Source organism: Saccopteryx leptura, chromosome 1, assembly GCF_036850995.1.
Source record: "Saccopteryx leptura isolate mSacLep1 chromosome 1, mSacLep1_pri_phased_curated, whole genome shotgun sequence".
NCBI classification, from domain to species: domain Eukaryota; kingdom Metazoa; phylum Chordata; class Mammalia; order Chiroptera; family Emballonuridae; genus Saccopteryx; species Saccopteryx leptura.
This window is the reverse complement of record NC_089503.1, coordinates 349488691-349506476: the sequence shown is the minus strand read 5'-3', so window position 1 is coordinate 349506476 and position 17786 is coordinate 349488691. Positions and strand designations below refer to the sequence as shown.

The 17786-nt window shown below is 38.3% G+C and overlaps 1 protein-coding gene and 1 non-coding gene across 7 annotated transcripts in view; one reads left to right on the top strand and one right to left on the bottom strand.

The window, feature by feature from the left end:
- The window catches only part of FILIP1 (filamin A interacting protein 1), a 242283-nt gene that overhangs the window by 148329 nt on the left and 76168 nt on the right, over window positions 1–17786 (bottom strand). For all 6 annotated transcript variants that reach the window (XM_066358995.1, XM_066359000.1, XM_066358997.1 and 3 more), the window contains one exon: window positions 2565–2843. In XM_066358995.1, coding sequence (XP_066215092.1) covers window positions 2565–2843 — 279 coding nt within the window. The remainder of the gene's footprint in view (window positions 1–2564; window positions 2844–17786) is intronic.
- Window positions 9519–9645, top strand: LOC136389909 (small nucleolar RNA SNORA27). Its single transcript, XR_010748462.1, has one exon. It is a non-coding gene; the product is annotated as a small nucleolar RNA SNORA27 (small nucleolar RNA).

Genomic DNA, 17786 nt, shown 5'->3' with positions numbered 1-17786 from the left:
CTGCCTCTCCTCTTTATACCAAACCTTTAGGGTTTTTTTTCTTATCTTTAGTCTAGCAAACCTGGCACATAGCTGCTACATTTTACCATCCCATTTATGTTTGCTAATGCCAACTGCCTCCCACTCTTGGCTATAACACACACACACACACGTGACAATGTTAATAATGTACCCATGTCTGCTTATAAGAACATATATCTAAAGCTCTAAATATAAGAACACCATCATTTTTAGCAAATCTAATATTGCAAAATCAGCATTTACAAGTAGACATACTTACATATGTATGTATGTGCATATAAGTATGTGGATAATAAATTATTGGCTTTTCAAATGAATGAACTGTGGAATTCCTTAAACTATCAGGTCTTTCATTTCTCTTTTCCTTCACTACTAACTTACTGCTGCTCAGAAATACATCTATTGTGTAAGGTAAGGTATCTTGTGCTCATAAAAATTAATGGAAAGCAAACTATCTTCGGAGTTGTCTGGCTAATGCCTTGATGTCCTGGGTATATGGGCTTTTACAGGGTGGGGCAAACATAGGTTTATAGTTGTGAGTACACAAAACATAGAGTTTATTCTTGTATTATTATTTATTAATTGCTGTATTATTTTCCATATGAACGACTATAAACCTACATTTGCCCCACCTTGTATATTGAAAGCCTAGGCTATGGATCGATAGCTGGTAACTCCATGAACATAAAAGCCATGTGAATCTCAAATGCCTTTCAGAACCACAATGATATAACAGCCGTCTCCAGAAATTAGGTCTGGAAAAGACACAGGCTTCACACTGGCTACTATGCCTGCAGAGAAGTGAGCTGATGACATTGTTTTGTGACAATTTCCAAGGCAACCATTGTATCTTCCATTCAGTTCCATAATGTCTATTGAGGGCAGTTCAAAAATTGAACTATTATACTGTATCCTTACACAACAAATGTTAACCACTGGCAGTGATGAAGCTATTTTTAGTAATAACTGTGTTCTGGAAAATTTTATCTTTTGATGTGAAATGCAAATGTGATTTTTATCCATGGGTAAATGGTAAGCTCAATCATGTTTGTTTGCTTTTTTAAATTTGAGTTTTGTTATGTTTTCTCTTTTTCTTTATCCCAAGCATTTCCTTATCTATGTGGACACACAGATGAAAACAGGAACAGGCTAACCCACCCTACTTTAGGGTAGGTTGAAAATAATACCTCTGATTCTAACAGCACCAAAGGCTTTATTTCACATAATCATTAGTATTCCCTTAAAGCAGCAATTTGCATCCTTTTTCATCTCATGGCACATATAAACTAATCACCAAAATCCTGCAGCACACCAAAAAATATATTTTTTTCCAAACTGACAAAAAAAAATAGGTATAATTTTGATTCATTCACACTGAACAATATTGTTGTATTGGCTATTGTCAGTTTTTTATTTGACAATCTAAACAAAAAGAGGTCAGTGCTCCTGACGGAACAGTCACATACTGCATGTTTTAAAAATACTTGAGGCACTCCGGTTAAAAATTACTGACCAAGAAGCTCAGGCAAGCCAAGAACCTAACAAAAATAAGAAGCAAAACAACTCCACTCTTAAGTCATTTTCTTCTTCGCCCCCCCCCCCCCCCCCCCCCCGCAGCACACACTAAAAAAAAAAAATTACGGTTTTCTCACTTCCAGAAATATAATTGTCTAGAGCTCAGGAACTCAAAAAAATCCCAACTTCCTTTTGGATCCTTAAAAACATACACTGAATGAGGGACATAACTCAGGTAGCTGCAGAAGTTTGGTGAGGATGAGCACTAGACCGTCCATCAGGACCCTAAAATGAGAATTAGACAATCCCTTAACTCTTCCAGGCCTCAGCTTCCTCGTTATAAAATACAGATAATGATACCCACATTTTCATTGAGATTGAATGAGATAATAGACTTGAAAATGCTTTGTGAAAATATTAGGTCTTCACAATACAATGCTCTCTGCTTATTTGTATGCATCTCAATTCCTATGACATTGTAGAAAATTAAAGCTGAAAGTTAAAAAAAAACTAAGAAAAGTACAAGGCTGGTTTAAACAAAGCCTTCCTTCTCTTTCTCTCCTTTTTTATTTCCTCCCTCTTTCTTTCCCACTATTTCTTGATCTTTCTTTTACTGTACCTTCTGGAAAAGATCAAAAGTAACACTTGATCTTAACTCTGCCTTTTAATAATCATGACTTTTCTACAGTTTTCAATAGCAGTTAAAGACTGAATTAGATAAGCTCATTGATTACCTACCACTAAGTATAGGAACCTGTGTTAAATTATTATCAAAATCTTATCATGAAGAAATTTTCTACTTCTAAAGAAGCTTGAAGTTGGAATCAACATCTATTCATTTATTCATTCATTCAACAAATATATATTCAGTGCAAACTGCTGCCAGACACTAGAGATTTAGAAATGAGTAAGAAAAACATAACCCTTTTCCCCATGAAGTTCATAATCCAGTGAGAGAAACAGGTCATAGTCTCTTATTTTATAGCTTAGGAACTAGAAACACAATAGTTGAGAAAATTTGACTTTACCTGCAGCTCTCCTTCCATTATACTGAGTAGCTGGATGAGGTCTTCTTTGGATAACTCCAAGGATTTCTTTTTTTTTTCACTTTCTCCAGATGGTTTTAGGTGTCGTTTGACAGTTCCTGAGGCCATGACATCATCTTCCTTTCTATTTGATTTGTTCTTTTTTTTTGCATCTTCTGAGAGACTTTTATCATCGACTTTGTTTATGATGGAAGACTTGGGGCAGGAGATATGCCCGTTGGATGAACTTTCACCAGCCTGGTTTCGGGATCTCATTCCCACCTAACACGAAAAAATGATAAGATGTTTTTATCACCATTGAAACTGGTTTTTTTTTTCTAACTACTTAGAAACTTACTGCATCTTTACAACAGCACCAACAGAAAATATTTAAAAGGTCAGTCCCAGTTAGCTTCTTTATAGCTTTAATTACTGTATCACTAAAATCTTCAGAAAAATGCTTCAATGGTCTTCAAGGAAGCATGAAAATATGATTGTAACTTGAAAAACATCTCAAGCCAAATGATCAAGGTCAGCATCAACAATGCTATGTTATATTGATGATATGTATCTCTGATAAAAGGTGTTAAGAGCAGAACTTTACTTTTGTGGTCTTCCTCCCTCAAAACATGACCCAAGTCTAATAATGAGAAAAACATCAGACAGATCCCAATTGAGAGACACTCTACAAAATTCATGACCAATATTCTTTAGAACTATCACAGTCATCAAAAAGAAGGAAAATCTGAAAAACTGTCACAGCCAAGAGGAGCCTAAGGACATGTGACAACTAAATATAATATGGCATTCTGGATGGAATCCTGGAACAGAAGGAAAAAAAAAGACATGAGGGGAAAATCAAAGAAATAAGAATAAAGTATGAACTTTAGTGATTATAATGTACTATGTTGATTTATTAATTATAAAGACTGTATCACACTAACATAAGATGTGAATTATAGAGGAAACTGGCTGTGGGGTATTTGGGAATCCCCAGTATTATCTTTGCAACAATTCTATGAACTTAAGTTGTAAAATAAAGCAAAATAGAGACAGACTCATCATAGATACAGAGCATGCTGAATGATAGCTGTTGGGACAGGGGTCCTGGATGAGGGGTGTTGGAGGCATTGAGCAAAAAATGGGGAAAAAGAGAAGATAACTCTTGGACATGAACAAGAGGTGTTTGCCAGGGGGAGTGGAGTGGGGGGTGGGGTAGAGATGGACACAGGAGGAACAAATGGTGATGAAGGGAGACTTGACTTGGACTGGTAAACATACAGTACTGTGTACACATAATGTGTTGTAGAGCTGTGGACCTGAAACCTAAAATTAAATTGTTGTAAAGTTTATTTTTTAAAAGTGATTCTAAGTTAAGTTGATCAAAAAATTTAGACTTCACACACTGCCAAGAACATCACAATGTGCAGAGAAACTCCCCAAGGGTAGAGGGGGCTTGAAATGGAGAAAGGAAACGTGAAAAGCAGAAGGAAGTGGGTGGGGTAGTATTTATGTGGAATTCTATTTTTCTATAGCTTCTGTTTTTCAAATCCAAGCTGGCTTTTCTTTTCTTTTTTCTTTTTTCTTTTTTTTTATGTCAGTCATTTACAGGAATAAGAACAAGAGCACAAAGATTTGGAAAAAAACAGATCGATTACAAAACCAAAAAAAATTTAAGTGTATTTTGAGGTAAAATAAAGAAAAAAGACAAAGCAGCAGCTAGCTTGTCCCATGGGGAGCCCTTTTGAGTCATTCCATGATAAATGTTTTACTGATTATCTGTCAGTCTCTGAGCAAAAGGACTTGAGCAACAGCTATGTTACAAACATACTGAACTCAAAGTGCTGTGAAGAGAGCTCTAATATCCTGGGAGCCGTACTATGAAATTTGCCTAAAACCTTAAATATAGTAGCTTAGTGCACGGGCTTATTTAAAACTCACGATATAAATAGTCCTTTCTCTGAACAACTAAGCAGCAAGATTTTCATTACTCATTCCAGATAAAATATAGGAATGTTGTTTTCTGAAAGCAACTTTCCTTTATAAACCCAATCATACTTAAAAAACTAAAGACAGCTTTTAAAACACTAAGTTTATAATAGAAAAATAAATCCAATGTGATGCTTCCTTTCAAAAGGCGAAAGATTTATGCGATCTGAAGAGAAACCAGAGTATGTGATGCTTCCTTTCAGGCAGCAGTATTCAGTGCTTAAAAGAAATCTGGAAATCTATATTCATGCTCTTTTTTTGAACTAAACTCAAATCTGTGTGTGTGTGTGTGTGTGTGTGTGTGTGAGAGAGAGAGAGAGAGAGAGAGAGAGAGAGAGAGAGAACTTTCTATAGCACCCTGGCTTTGAACAACATAAACAGAATAGGTGGTCCTTAACACTGTCACTGTGTTTTCTGGTTAACTCAGTGATTCGTTCTTGGAATTTTAGAGCATCTTTTGTGCTTCTCTGATGAACAAAGAATAGATGTTTCTTTGTAATGAAAGCCAGAGCACTTCAGAGCAGACCTACTGTATTTCATCACAGCTTGTTTGTGGGCAGAGTGGGCTGACTTCTGCCCTAAGTCAGAAAAAAAAAAAGAGGTGATGAATAGAAAGTTTCAAATTTAACTCTTGACCTGTTACACATCACAACTAAGACACATGGGCTTCCCAAATTGAATTGTGACTCCCTACGACTCCACACCACATGTGAATTCCTTTTATCTGAAATAACTTTATAAGATCTTAAGGCTCTTTGGAATGGTAAATCAAATATTGATTTGACAACTTCAATTTAAATCATGGGTTAATAGAAATTCCAGACAATAGTTCTCAAAGCACAGGAAGTGAGGGGTGATGTATTAAACTTAATTATAACTTAGCCTTAATCATACACAGCATTTGTATTTGACTGTAACATGTGTTTATATCTTATTTCCCTGAATTTTCTGTATCTTTTATAGAACTTACAGCACTAAAATATTCCTAAAATAGGACAAGTGCATAACTATCTGTATGTTACATGCATTTACTTAATCAATTGTATTAGCAAACCTATAGAAAGTGGTATTTTTTTAGTAACAATTCTTTTTATATTTAGTTGTTTCTAAAATTTTCAGTCTGATATTAATATTTTAAAATAAATTTTACTGTAGCATTAATAGCTTTTATAGAATTATATTAATTGATCATTAATTATTGAATTAATAATTATAGAATTAATCTGTTACAGAAAAAAACCACAGATTTTAGAATTATCTAATTATATTATATCAGGTCAAAAGCTTGAGTTCCTTGTTCTCTTCTACTTTAATTTACTTTGGCTAATGGAAAAATCTTATGTGCTAGACCCATGAGGTTAATGTCTTAGCAAATAATTTTCCTCTGTAACACTGAAATTTCACACGATATGCACATGGCTATTAGTCCTTTCTTGGTAAGGCAAATAGATTCTACTATCATTATCTCTACAACAAAATCAGCAATGAGCACCTCTTATATCCCAGGAATGCAAAAGTACTCAGAGATAACAAACTAGTCAAGAAATGTTTTATGAAGAAATTAGACAACATGTTAGAGGGAGAAAAACATAATATTTTCAATAGTGTAACCAAGTTTTTCATCAATACTGTCTACGTTAATGTCCAGACAATAATGAACTACCATGTATCACATTTAATGGCATTCATGCTCTTTCTTACTATAATAGCTCTCATTTATTGTCTGTTAAGTGTTACACAATGTACTATGCATTTTACATACAGCATCTCATTTAAAGTAAAATTCACATCAATTGTAGGTACAATTATTCTGTTTTCTAGATGAGGCTCCTAAGGTTTAAAGAGATTAAATATATATTTTTGGATTACTCAGCTACTCCCAGTGAATAGAATAGGATTTGAACCAAGGTCTGATTCCAAAAACCTACTCATTATAAGGCTTTCCTCCACGTTCTTTTCTTTTCTTTCTTTCTTTCTTTTTTTTTTTTTGTATTTTTCGGAAGTGAGAAGCAGGGGTGGGGGGGCAATGCTTGGCCCCACTGGGGGGTTGCTCTGCTGCAATTGGAGTCATTCTAGCGCCTAAGGTGGAGGCCATGGAGCCATCCTGCACACCTGGGCCAACTTTGCTCCAGTGGAGCCTTGGCTGCAGGAGGGAAAGAGAGAGATAGAGAGAAAGGAGAGGGGGAAGGGTGGAGAAGCAGATGGGTGTTTCTCCTGTGTGCCCTGGCTGGGAATCAAACCTGGGACTTACACATGCCAGGCCGATGCTCTACTGCTGAGCCAACCAGCCAGGGCCTCCTCCACATTCTTAAACACATGCAAATTGGAAAGGTAAAAACAGCCTATAAATCAAATGATCCAGAAAAATTTGCAAATGCTTTCTAAGGCATTGTTTTTTCACATGACCTTACAGAGTTGGAGAAATCCATGTGTCTTTCTCCATAGACACTGCAAAACTCACACAGCAATTGAAGTTAGTTTGCTAAAAGTACTTTTTCTAAAATCAGTAACCTCCTGCAGAAATTGTAAAATGATGAATCACTTAAAAATCTTCTTGAGAGGGAACCTAGTTAATTATTAAGGATTCTGGTTATAAAAACAGGATGCAAAGTCTGAACAGGGACCATCACAGACTTATTGTGTAAAAAGCCCCATAGCTGAACAATAGTAAACATTTAATCAGAGTTGGCCAAATCCTGTCCATTGTGCTTAGAGGAATAGCAGACAGGTAACAAAAAAGGCATCTGGCATTCTGTAGGTTTCTTAATAGTTGATCGCGTGGCTACAATTTGGTACTTGTAGATAATAACCTTTCTAAAAGAAGCCAAGAATGCTTTTGTTTTATCTTAGTATATATCCTTCAAAGGAAGTTCTCTTCAAGAAAAAGGTTTAAATAAACTGAAGATTCACATCAGATTTGTAATCCTTTTTTTTTCAATCAATGTAATTTGGGGTGAAGATTCTTCTCTTTGATAAGCAAATTAGCCTAACATATGATAGTTCATGAAATTCACTTTCTTTTTCTTTCATAGTAATTTGGTCAGCGATACTTTGCATGGAAATTTGCTGACTGGGGTGTGAAGAAAAGAAAGGTCAAATGTTATTCCAAACACCCCTCTTTCATCTGTGGTCATCTCTCTTCTGTTCCGCACTCCCCCCCATAAGTTGGGGAATAACCAGACCACACTGTCAGATGAATGATATCCTAGGAATCAGAAAATGTTTATAAAGACATTGGGTCACTAAACTAACAAGTATTTCTAGAGCATTTGACCAAGTAAAAAAAGAATAAAGAAAGACGTCTATAACAATAAATACCCTCTTAATCCTCATCTTCAATAGCTCCCATAAATCGTGACCTTGAATTTTTCTAGCACTTTCACTCCTGCTCTTGTCTCCTTTCTGATTTGTCTTTTCATGTTATGATTCAACATAGGTCACAATACTCAAGCCTACCACAAACAAAAGCTTCTTTTCTGCATAAGTCGGGTTTGGGCAAATTTCCTATACTTCTTGAGTATCCAACCTCTGTCTGTCTCTAGTTTTATTTTATCATACAGTGGTCCTCAGGTTACGACAGTCTCAACATTCGAGGTTTCAAGTTTATGACATTCACTCCCATAAAAACTTAAAAGAATTGAGACACAACTGTTTTGGCTGTTATGAATGCCTTGCAATGTTATAGGCATATTTTGGAAAGGAAGAAGTCATCAACCATCCAGACTAGCCTGGAACAGTTCTTTAAGAAGGTAGAGAGGCCTGCAACAGATCCTGTACCTTGTGCATCAGCTGCTTCTCAAGATGAAACACCTGCAGTACAGGTAGAATCATCTCCAGCATCTCCTGCATGTTCCTTAGGCAATCCTGATTCACCTGACCCAGTGTCTCCAGCACCTTCTGCAGGTTCTCCTGCCTCTCCAGCTTCCTCCTCCCCATAGGTCACTCTCTCCCATCTTGCAATGTCCCTTCCAGTGTGCAAGCCAACCACAGGAATAAAGGTAAGGAATTTTTTTACACTTGTTTTTTTGTCATTTTTTTTGTTACTACAGTAGAGCATACAGTACAGTATATCTCTGCCCTTTTCCTTTTTCTGTGGCTTAATTATGTTTTTATGTTCTAGATTATGATTTTACAACTGTGTTAGGATAGGTAAGTGACTTAGGCTAGGGTGTGTTTCGACTTACAACAAAATTCTGGTTACATCACTGTCATAGGAACAGAACTGTGTCATAACCCAAGGACCCCCTATATACATTTTCAAAAACCTGCCTAGTACATAGGATAAAATGTCACAGATATTTTATTTATGCAATTTCTATTTCTAAATTATTTTATAGAATTATTAGGAAAAATTATATAGTACATAGTAAAAAGGAAAGAACACAACCACAGAAAAGGCTACTTTTGACCGTGTGGCCATGGCAAATGGGGCTTCTAGAACATTAGCGTGGAACTGCCCTAATTCTTTCTATTGGACTTAAATGACAATACCCAAAGCATCCAAAACTAAAGGCAAATGAAAACATCTGTTCTAGTTTTATGTAAATTTTAAGATGCAAAAGACCAATCAAATCAACTAGTTCATTTTCTCTGCATATCATATTTACTAAGTATCCCAACTCATGAACTGTTCAAACATTTCTCATAAAATTATTATTCATGCTAAGAGCAAAGACTTCATAAGTGTTACTGAGTTTGCCCTTAAATTTCTTGTAAAATTTAAAAAAAATTTCTTCATTGTACTTAGGCAACAAGCCATGTTAAGTGATTTTTTTTTATTCTCATTATCTATATTCATAAAATCCTCAAAATAATCAAGGTTTTTGTTTATTTGAGGTATTTTGATTCTACAAGGACAGATCTATCAGAACAACTGAACATTCTGCTTAATAATTCCATGAATGTTAGACTTCAAGAAAGGGGATTCTCTTGAAGTCACTGTTGTGATGTTGTAATCAAAGTTCAAGGTACCCCCTTTATACTTTGCCACTGGGACTTTTGTCTTTATTAGTTGCTCAAGTGGAGAAAAGGAAATACCCTTTTAAAATTCAAGCAAACTGGGTGTTTGTATGGTATCCTGTCAGAGCAAACATATTGAAAAGAAAAAAGTTCAAGGAAAATATTGTAAGTGTGGCAAAAAAGAAAAATACTATTTTACCTTAGCCTAAAACCATGGTAAAATATTTTATAAAAGTTCTCTTTAATATCCTTCAAGAAAGATAACAGCAGGCTTGAAAATAACTTCTAGAAAAAGGGAGGGGGGAGCAAGAGACTAGATCAGGGAACTACCGTGAAATAAGAAATCTTTAAATTAGAGAACTGGGTCTAAATGAATTTACCATTTGAGGATTTCATAACTGAATGTAAAGTAGAGTGACCTCTCTTACCAACATTTTGATAAAAAGGGGTATAGTTTACCTCCTTATCCTCATTTCTAGCATCTATCACATGGAGGTATTTTTTCTTTATTTAGTTTGCAGAAATAAGGCTTCTATCAATTGTAATAAAGAGAAAAGCATTTAACTACCTAGAAATATACTATTATATAAAGTAAAAACAAAACGACAACTTTTTTTTCTGGCATTTTCAACATCAGTGACTCATCCTTTAACCTTAAACACATTTTAAATATTATTTTATTTATGATATTTTATTATTGGAATTCTGATGTCACTATTCCACTAGACATAGTGTATAATCCATAGTCACTGGCTACATAAAAAGAGTAAGGCCCTCAAATTTAAGTTTTCTAATAAATTTTTATATATATTCTTTCTATTTGAGCACTATAATTTTTTCAGACATTTTATTAGTATCTGTGGCCATTGAAGAATGTCATTTAATTTGAGTTGTTATGTCTTTGTTTTATCTTCTGACAAAGAGAACATCTCTGGAAAATTACCAGATTTCTGGTTAGCCAGGACTGGATTTCCTTCCTGTATTTCATCACTTCTATAAAGGCCCAACCCTAGAATTTTATAAAAATCAGTCATTTTCCTTCCACTAACAAAACATACCTTTCTATCTATAACCAGAAAGACAAACACCTTAGTTTTTATCTTAGTAGTATATATTTGATCAAATATTCTTTCTTTCCTTCTTTTTCCAAGTGAGAGGAGGGAAGCTAGAGACACAGATTCCTGTATGCGTCCCGTCGGTGCCCATTGGTGATCCACCTGGTGACCCCCATCTGAGACCGATGTTCTACCCATCTGGGGCCATACTCACAACAGAGCTGTTTTTTAACGCCTGAGGTGGGGCTCTACAGAGCCATCCTCAACACTCGGAGCCAGTGCACTCAAACCAATCTAGCCATAGCTGTGGGAGAGAAGAGAGAGAGAGAAAGAAGAGGGAGGGGAAGGGGTGGAGAAGCAGAAGGTCGCTTCTTCTATGTGCCTTAATCAGGAATTGAACCCAAGACATCCATATGCTGGGCCAATGCTTTACCACTGAGCCAACTGGGTAGGGCCAGATCAGTTATTTTTAAGTATTACCTTTATTCACAATAATAGTAGCTGACATTTACTAAAGAGCTTATTATGATTTTAGCACCGGGTTAAGTATACATCTGTAGTATCATCTCATAAAATCCTGATAACAATCCATAAAGCAGTACTATAAGTATTCTTCTTGTAAAATTAAAGCAAATGAAGCTAAGAGAGATTTAGATATTTGTCCAAAACAGTATGGCCAATACCGGGTAAGCCTGAACTAGAATGTTTGGATTTTCCATGTCCATGGAGAAAACTGGGTGAAACCTTTTAACACCATATCAGAACTACTGTGATACAAATGAATTCACAGCCACCCTTTCCCGAGGCTGAAAAAAGTTTAGTCACAGGAAATAATATTCACCCAATAGTTGCAAATAACAATAATTAGTATAGTATCCTACTATTTCAGTGGATTTTTTTCCTCTTAATTACTACTTGGGTAATACCCTGTTCTTCTAAGACCTTGTTCTCCCCACTCGCTCCCCTCACACTGCCTTCCTCCTGCACAGTGCTTGAGGTTTACAAAGGGGCTGAGCAGTAACTTTGCCATTGCAGTTCTGACTTTTGGTCTTTATGGAACTGGCAAAATCATGAAGACCCCGGAAACATAACAATTGTTCTTCAACTGGCTATAAATTAAACTGATTTTTTTTTAAATTAGGCAAATTCAGAAAAATTCTAGCTTGCACAGATGCTGATTATTCTAGTGAGCCCATTGCACAAAATTTCCCGTTAGAAAAAAAATGTCGGCCCTAGCCGGTTGGCTCAGTGGTAGAGCGTCGACCTGGCGTGCAGGAGTCCTGGGTTCGATTCCCAGCCAGGATACACAGGAGAAGCGCCCATCTGCTTCTCCACCCCCCCTCCTCCTTCCTCTCTGTCTCTCTCTTCCCCTCCTGCAGCCGAGGCTCCATTGGAGCAAAAAGATGGCCCGGACGCTGGGGATGGCTCCTTGGCCTCTGCCTCAGGCGCTAGAGTGGCTCTGGTCACGACAGAACGATGCCCCAGATGGGCAGAGCATCGCCCCCTGGTGGACGTGCCGGGTGGATCCCGGTCGGGCGCATGCGGGAGTCTGTCTGACTGCTTCCCCGTTTCCAGCTTCAGAAAAAAAAAAAAGAAGAAGAAAAATAAATAAAAAAGAAAAAACATGTCTGTCTTTATGTAACAAATATTCTCAAACAATTTTTATTGTATTTTCAATAAATGCGAGGCAAATCACAATTGCTGGTCGAAGTTAATAAGATGGGCTCATCTCTATGAGGGGAAAGATGTGCAGTGGTTTGGCTGATATCACTGCTTGATGCTGACGGGAGAAAATTAAATAGTGCGCATATCTGTGTGCTGACGATGACTTCATGCATTCTAATTGCCTGCACACATGCCAACTGTATTCAGGTGTCCTTTAAATGCCTTTTCTTTTAAATCTGTAGACCATTTCTTAACATAAAAGAACAACTTAAAACCAGTTGTAATGTATGGGGCATGGTCATGGGTTGTGTCTTTTTTGAACTCCTCCTGACTTCTTTTCTAACTGTTCCTCAACTTCCCTTAAATTAGATCAGAGTATAGGGATTCTAAATTAAAAACAGAGCATAGCTGTCCTGGCTGGAGAGCTGAATGGATTAGAGTGTCTTCCTGAAACACAGAGGTTGCTGGTTTGATCCCCAGTCAGGTCACATACAGGAACAGATTGATGTTCCTGTCTCTCGCTCACTCCCTTCCTCTCTCTAAAATCAATAAAATAAACATTAAAAAAGAGAGAGAGAACATAGCTACATTATAACCAAGCAAGGAGAAAAGTAAAAATTATTCCTATCAAAACACATTTTATGAAAATAACTGAAGCCACATGTCATCAAAAATGTTCATTGGATATTTAAAGATGCTTATCATTCTGATACTGTGGCTATGAATTCTATGTCAATCAACTAATCTTCCTCAACTTTAGTTGCTATGAATGCAAAAGTTGGCAAGAACAGTAAAGAGGAGAACTTTGAGATTAGCTAATTAAGGTGCATTAGAAATTTAGTTTATCTAAAATGTCAAGTTACCACAATGCACAAGATACAACTCAGTGTGTTGGCAAGAAGTGGGTAAGAACATGAGTCACTACTTTCTGGAATATTTTTTTCTAGCACATGATGTCCCATAGCTGGCACTCTTCTCCACCCTCTAGTTATTCATTCTACTTTAGCATACCACCCAACACCACAGTGGACCTTAAGGTGGCCCACGACTTCATACATCAAAATCCTCCTGGAACTGTTTGCCAGTAACTCCACAGATCAAGACAGCTGCATTCCCACCACTAACCTCACACTCACTTCTATAAGCCAGGACAAGTTAGTAACCTCTTCAACCCACAGTTTTTTAATCTGTAAAATGAAAATAATAATGCCTGTTCTACCCACCGCATGTATGTGAAATCATAATGCCTGTTCTCCATATGTATGTAAAAGTATTTACTAGCAGAAGTAATACAGGAAGCATTAATCCATGGCAATTAACTATGGGATCATCAAACACCTCTCATCACCTCAATATAGGTATCACCAGATACAAAAATGCTTTATTTTCTACTGTGATTGTCGTGCACAAGGGTCAGCAAATTCTTTCTGTAAATGGGTAAATATTTAATATTTTTGACTTTGCAAATCACATGATCTCTGTTGCATCGGCTCAGCTCTGCTGTAGCAGCATGAAAGCAGTCATAGACAATATAGACAGGTGGGTTCAGCTGGGTTGGATCCCTCACCCTTAGTTTGTCAACCCTGGTTTGTGTGACAAATATGATTGAGGGGTATGTTTAAAGTGGGAGAAATGGAAACGGTTTCTGCCACTCCCACTCCCTATCCCAGTTTATAGCAATTAGAAAAACGGCTGAAAATAACAGAGAAGAAAAAAGTGAGAAAAAAATAATGCATTAGCTGTGTTATCTGCCCAGCTATCCTATTCTTCTCTTTCAGATAAATTAAGGAAGGATATAAATATAAGGGGTTCCTTCATAAAGTCTGAGAACGTTAAGGTGGAAGAACCTGAAATGCCAAAATTGTAGAACAGGACTTCCATGGGCCTTAGTCATGCCCCAGGATAGGCAGACAAACAACTGCGACTTAGCAGCCTTTGTCTGCACAAAGGGGCTGATCCAGACTGATGCCCACTAAGTACAGGGAGGAGACACAAATGTGGCTCAGGGCCCAGCAAGGGTGTAGGGCAGCTGGGAAAGATGGCTGGCATGCAGGCTGATGAGTCACCAAGGCAGAAGGCTTCATGCATACCACCCAAACTGGGGAAAAGCTACACACTTCAGGAAACGTGCAGCACCTGTGAGTTATGGTAGGGTTACAAGACAGCAGGAGAGACAGGGCACTTCCCCAGAAGGAGCCATGGCCATAACTTTCACCAAGAGTCAGAAGACAACAAAGTACACAGGTGGGACTGGCTTCATAGGCCTGTGACCTGTGCAGTTACACCGGGCCCCATGCTCAGTTTAATGCTCTGCTGTTGTTATCTTGACCTTCTTTTGTTCTATTTTGTTTTGTTTTTCTTTTTTTGTGTGTGTGAGAAACACAGACACAGACAGACAGGAAGGGAGAGAGATGAGCAGCATTAACTTGTAGTTGTGGCACTCTAGTTGTTCGATTGCTTTCTATTACGGGTCTCGACAAGTGGGGGGCTGCAGCTGAGCCAGTGACCCCTTACTCAAGCCAGTGACCTTGGACTCAAGCCAGGGACCTTTGGGCTCAATCTGGGGACCATGGGGTTGTGTCTATGATCCCACGCTCAAGCTGGCAACTTCGGGGTTTTGAACCTGGGTCCTCAGTGCCCCAAGTCGACACTCTATCCACTGTACTGCCACCTGGTCAGGCAACATTCTTAATTATTTTTAAACTAGAGGCCCCACATTTCCTTTATGCATGGGCCCCCTCAGTTATATGTGCTCTCTGGATGGTGGATTACTTCCAGTAGGCTGGTCATGTCAGCAACCTTCCCCTCCCACCACAGCCCCACAGACGAAGCCCAGTGTCTGCGTGGCAGCCTCAGAATGAAGTGAATGGCTGCGAAGGAGAGAAAGGAAAGACTGAAATGGAATCTGACTTGTTCTGGGAGTGGCCTACATGGATTGAACTTAACGGTAAAAACTAAATTACCAGATAAAACTGAACTCACCACGGAATATCCACGTTAAGTTAAGTACCTCAGGTGGGATTGGAGGGAAGGAGTATAGAAGAAATAACTAAAAGAGTAAAGTTTAATTCAGTCATAAAAAAATAAAGTATTAGAATTATGTCCTTGAGTTTTATAGGTTGCCTTAACTGTGAAATATAATACAGATTACAATTTTATAAACCATAAAGTACTACAGGACTTTCAGACAACAGATGCAAAGCAGTTCTCCTTCAAATTGCATCGCTATTGTTCCTGCTCTAGCTTTGCAAAAGAAAAGCAAGGAATAAGACTCATGCCTGGGCCTGGAAACCACCAGAGCTCAGGGACTTTCCAGCAGTGAAATGATTGTGTGGGGCCGCTGAGAGAAGGCTGATGAGGAGCTTTTGAAGAGGGAAAGATACAAGTCTATACATTGTCATTCTTTGGCCCTCGTTACCTCCCTCTTTTAGGCACCTTTCTTGTTTTCCCACCTGTGTTCCTCACCTATGCCATTCACTGAAATTGAAAACAGAGATCCCAGTGATCTCATTCTGCTCCACAAGGGGTCTTTCCAGCCCAGACCTGTCTGAGTGTGCCCCAAGCCCAAACATAACCCTCACATATCTATTGAACTCTCACTCTTCCAGAGTCTCAGGATGGTGTTAAGAAATCAACCTGGCTAAATTTAAATCACTTAGTGGCATGACTATCTTAACTCCATATTCCATAGTCTTTATTAACCCCAGTGAGTGAAATTAACTATTTATTAACCCTGGTGAGTGAAATGAAAATAGAAGTAGCCATTTGTACTAGGTTGGGTTGAAGGTAGGTTAAGGACAAGATTTCTTTAAGTCATACCACTGGGCTGTGCTTCTGTGTAAAATAAGCCATGGCAGAGGGAGGACAAGAAATCTGGGAACATTTTTTTTTCCCGCCTCTTCTCTCTCAACATGCTGAATTCTCAAATCCCCCCTTTCTCCACTCCTAAGTGCCAACATCCTATTTTGTGTCTCAGTCCAATATTCCTTTTTTGGACAGTCAAGCTGAAACCAAGGCTTACATAGCAGACACGTCTTGGCTCCTAAAACCCGGTGTTGAGAGGAGGGAGCCGAGCGACCAGCGTTGCACCTGCCTGGGAGCTCTGGGAGCACACCGCAGGGGTGGCTCCTCTGAGGGCCAGCACTGGCTCTCAGACTCCAGAGAACATCAGAATCACTTGGAGGGCTTATAAACACATAGGCTGTTGGACCCCAAACCCAGAGTTCCTGGTTCCATGAATCTGAGTTGGAGCCTACGAGTTTGCATTTTTTTTTCTATTTTTTTAAGTGAGAGAAGGGGAGATAGAGAGACAGATTCCCACATGCACCCCAACCGATATCCACCCGAGAACCTTAGTCTGGGGCCAATACTCGAATCAACTGAGCTATCCTCAACACATGAGGCCAACACTCAGACCAACCAAGCCACTAGCTGCGAGAGCGGAAGAGAGAGAAATGCAGGAGAGGGACAGGGAGAGAAGCAGATGGTCGCTTCTCATGTGTGCCCTGACTGGGGATAAAGCCTGGGATTTCTGCTTGCTGGGCCGATGCTCCATCTGCTGAGCAAACCGGTCAGAACTCAAGATTGCATTTCTAGCAAGTTCCTAGGTGATGATAATGCTGTCAGTCCTACGACCCCACATTGAGAACCAATAGGGCAAGGTAGGCTGGGACAGATCCAGGAAGTTGCAAAGGAGCCTCACCAATTTCAACTAGGACCTCTCCGCTTTTTTTCCTAACTTAAACTGGAAATATTAGAATAGATTCCGCTGGAAAAAATAATGTTAATTGTAACTTTTACATGACTGGTTACATGTCTAATTATTACTCATCCTCTAGCATGGTCTCTGGGTCTCTGTAACTTAAAGGTTACAAAATAATGCCTAATAGGCCCAAACCTCTTTGTGGATTAAGAGAGAGAGAGAGAGAGAGTATGTATGGTGTGTTTAGCAGACATTTTTAAAATCAAATTTTACAAAATAATCTAGATTTTTCAGATTATACTAAAAAATCAGAAAATCTGGCCCTCCTGAGCCCATTTTCCTATGTAACTGCATCTAGCTTGAGCTGAGTCAAGGCTGGCCCACTCAAATGGAGCATTTACTTGCTAGTTTACTGCTCGTTCTTACCACTCTCCATTAACTGCTGAACATTAAGATCCAAGAGTCAATTACCATTTATTTATTACTATATTTGCACTATGTTTTTCTTCTAGTAGAGAAATTCTTCTCTGTACCTAAGGAAAAAAAAAAAGCTACATCAAAAGTTTTGTGTTTCAAGTAAAAAAGGAGAGAATATTCAGTAATGACTACCCTTATGGGTTTAATATGCAAACACTCCACCAGCTTCACCTGTTTATAACCCAACTGTCTTTTGAAAACATCTGAGTTTCGTTCCAGCCTGGACAAGCCTAGACGGCAGGCAGAAATGCATGGGGGAGGGAGTAGAGGCAAGAGGCAGACTCTCTGTGCCAGGAGGTCTAAGAAATCTTCTGGAAATAAATTGTCCAAAAGAGAAAAGCTGCAGTCTGTCACAAACTTGGTCCAAGGACAATGTCA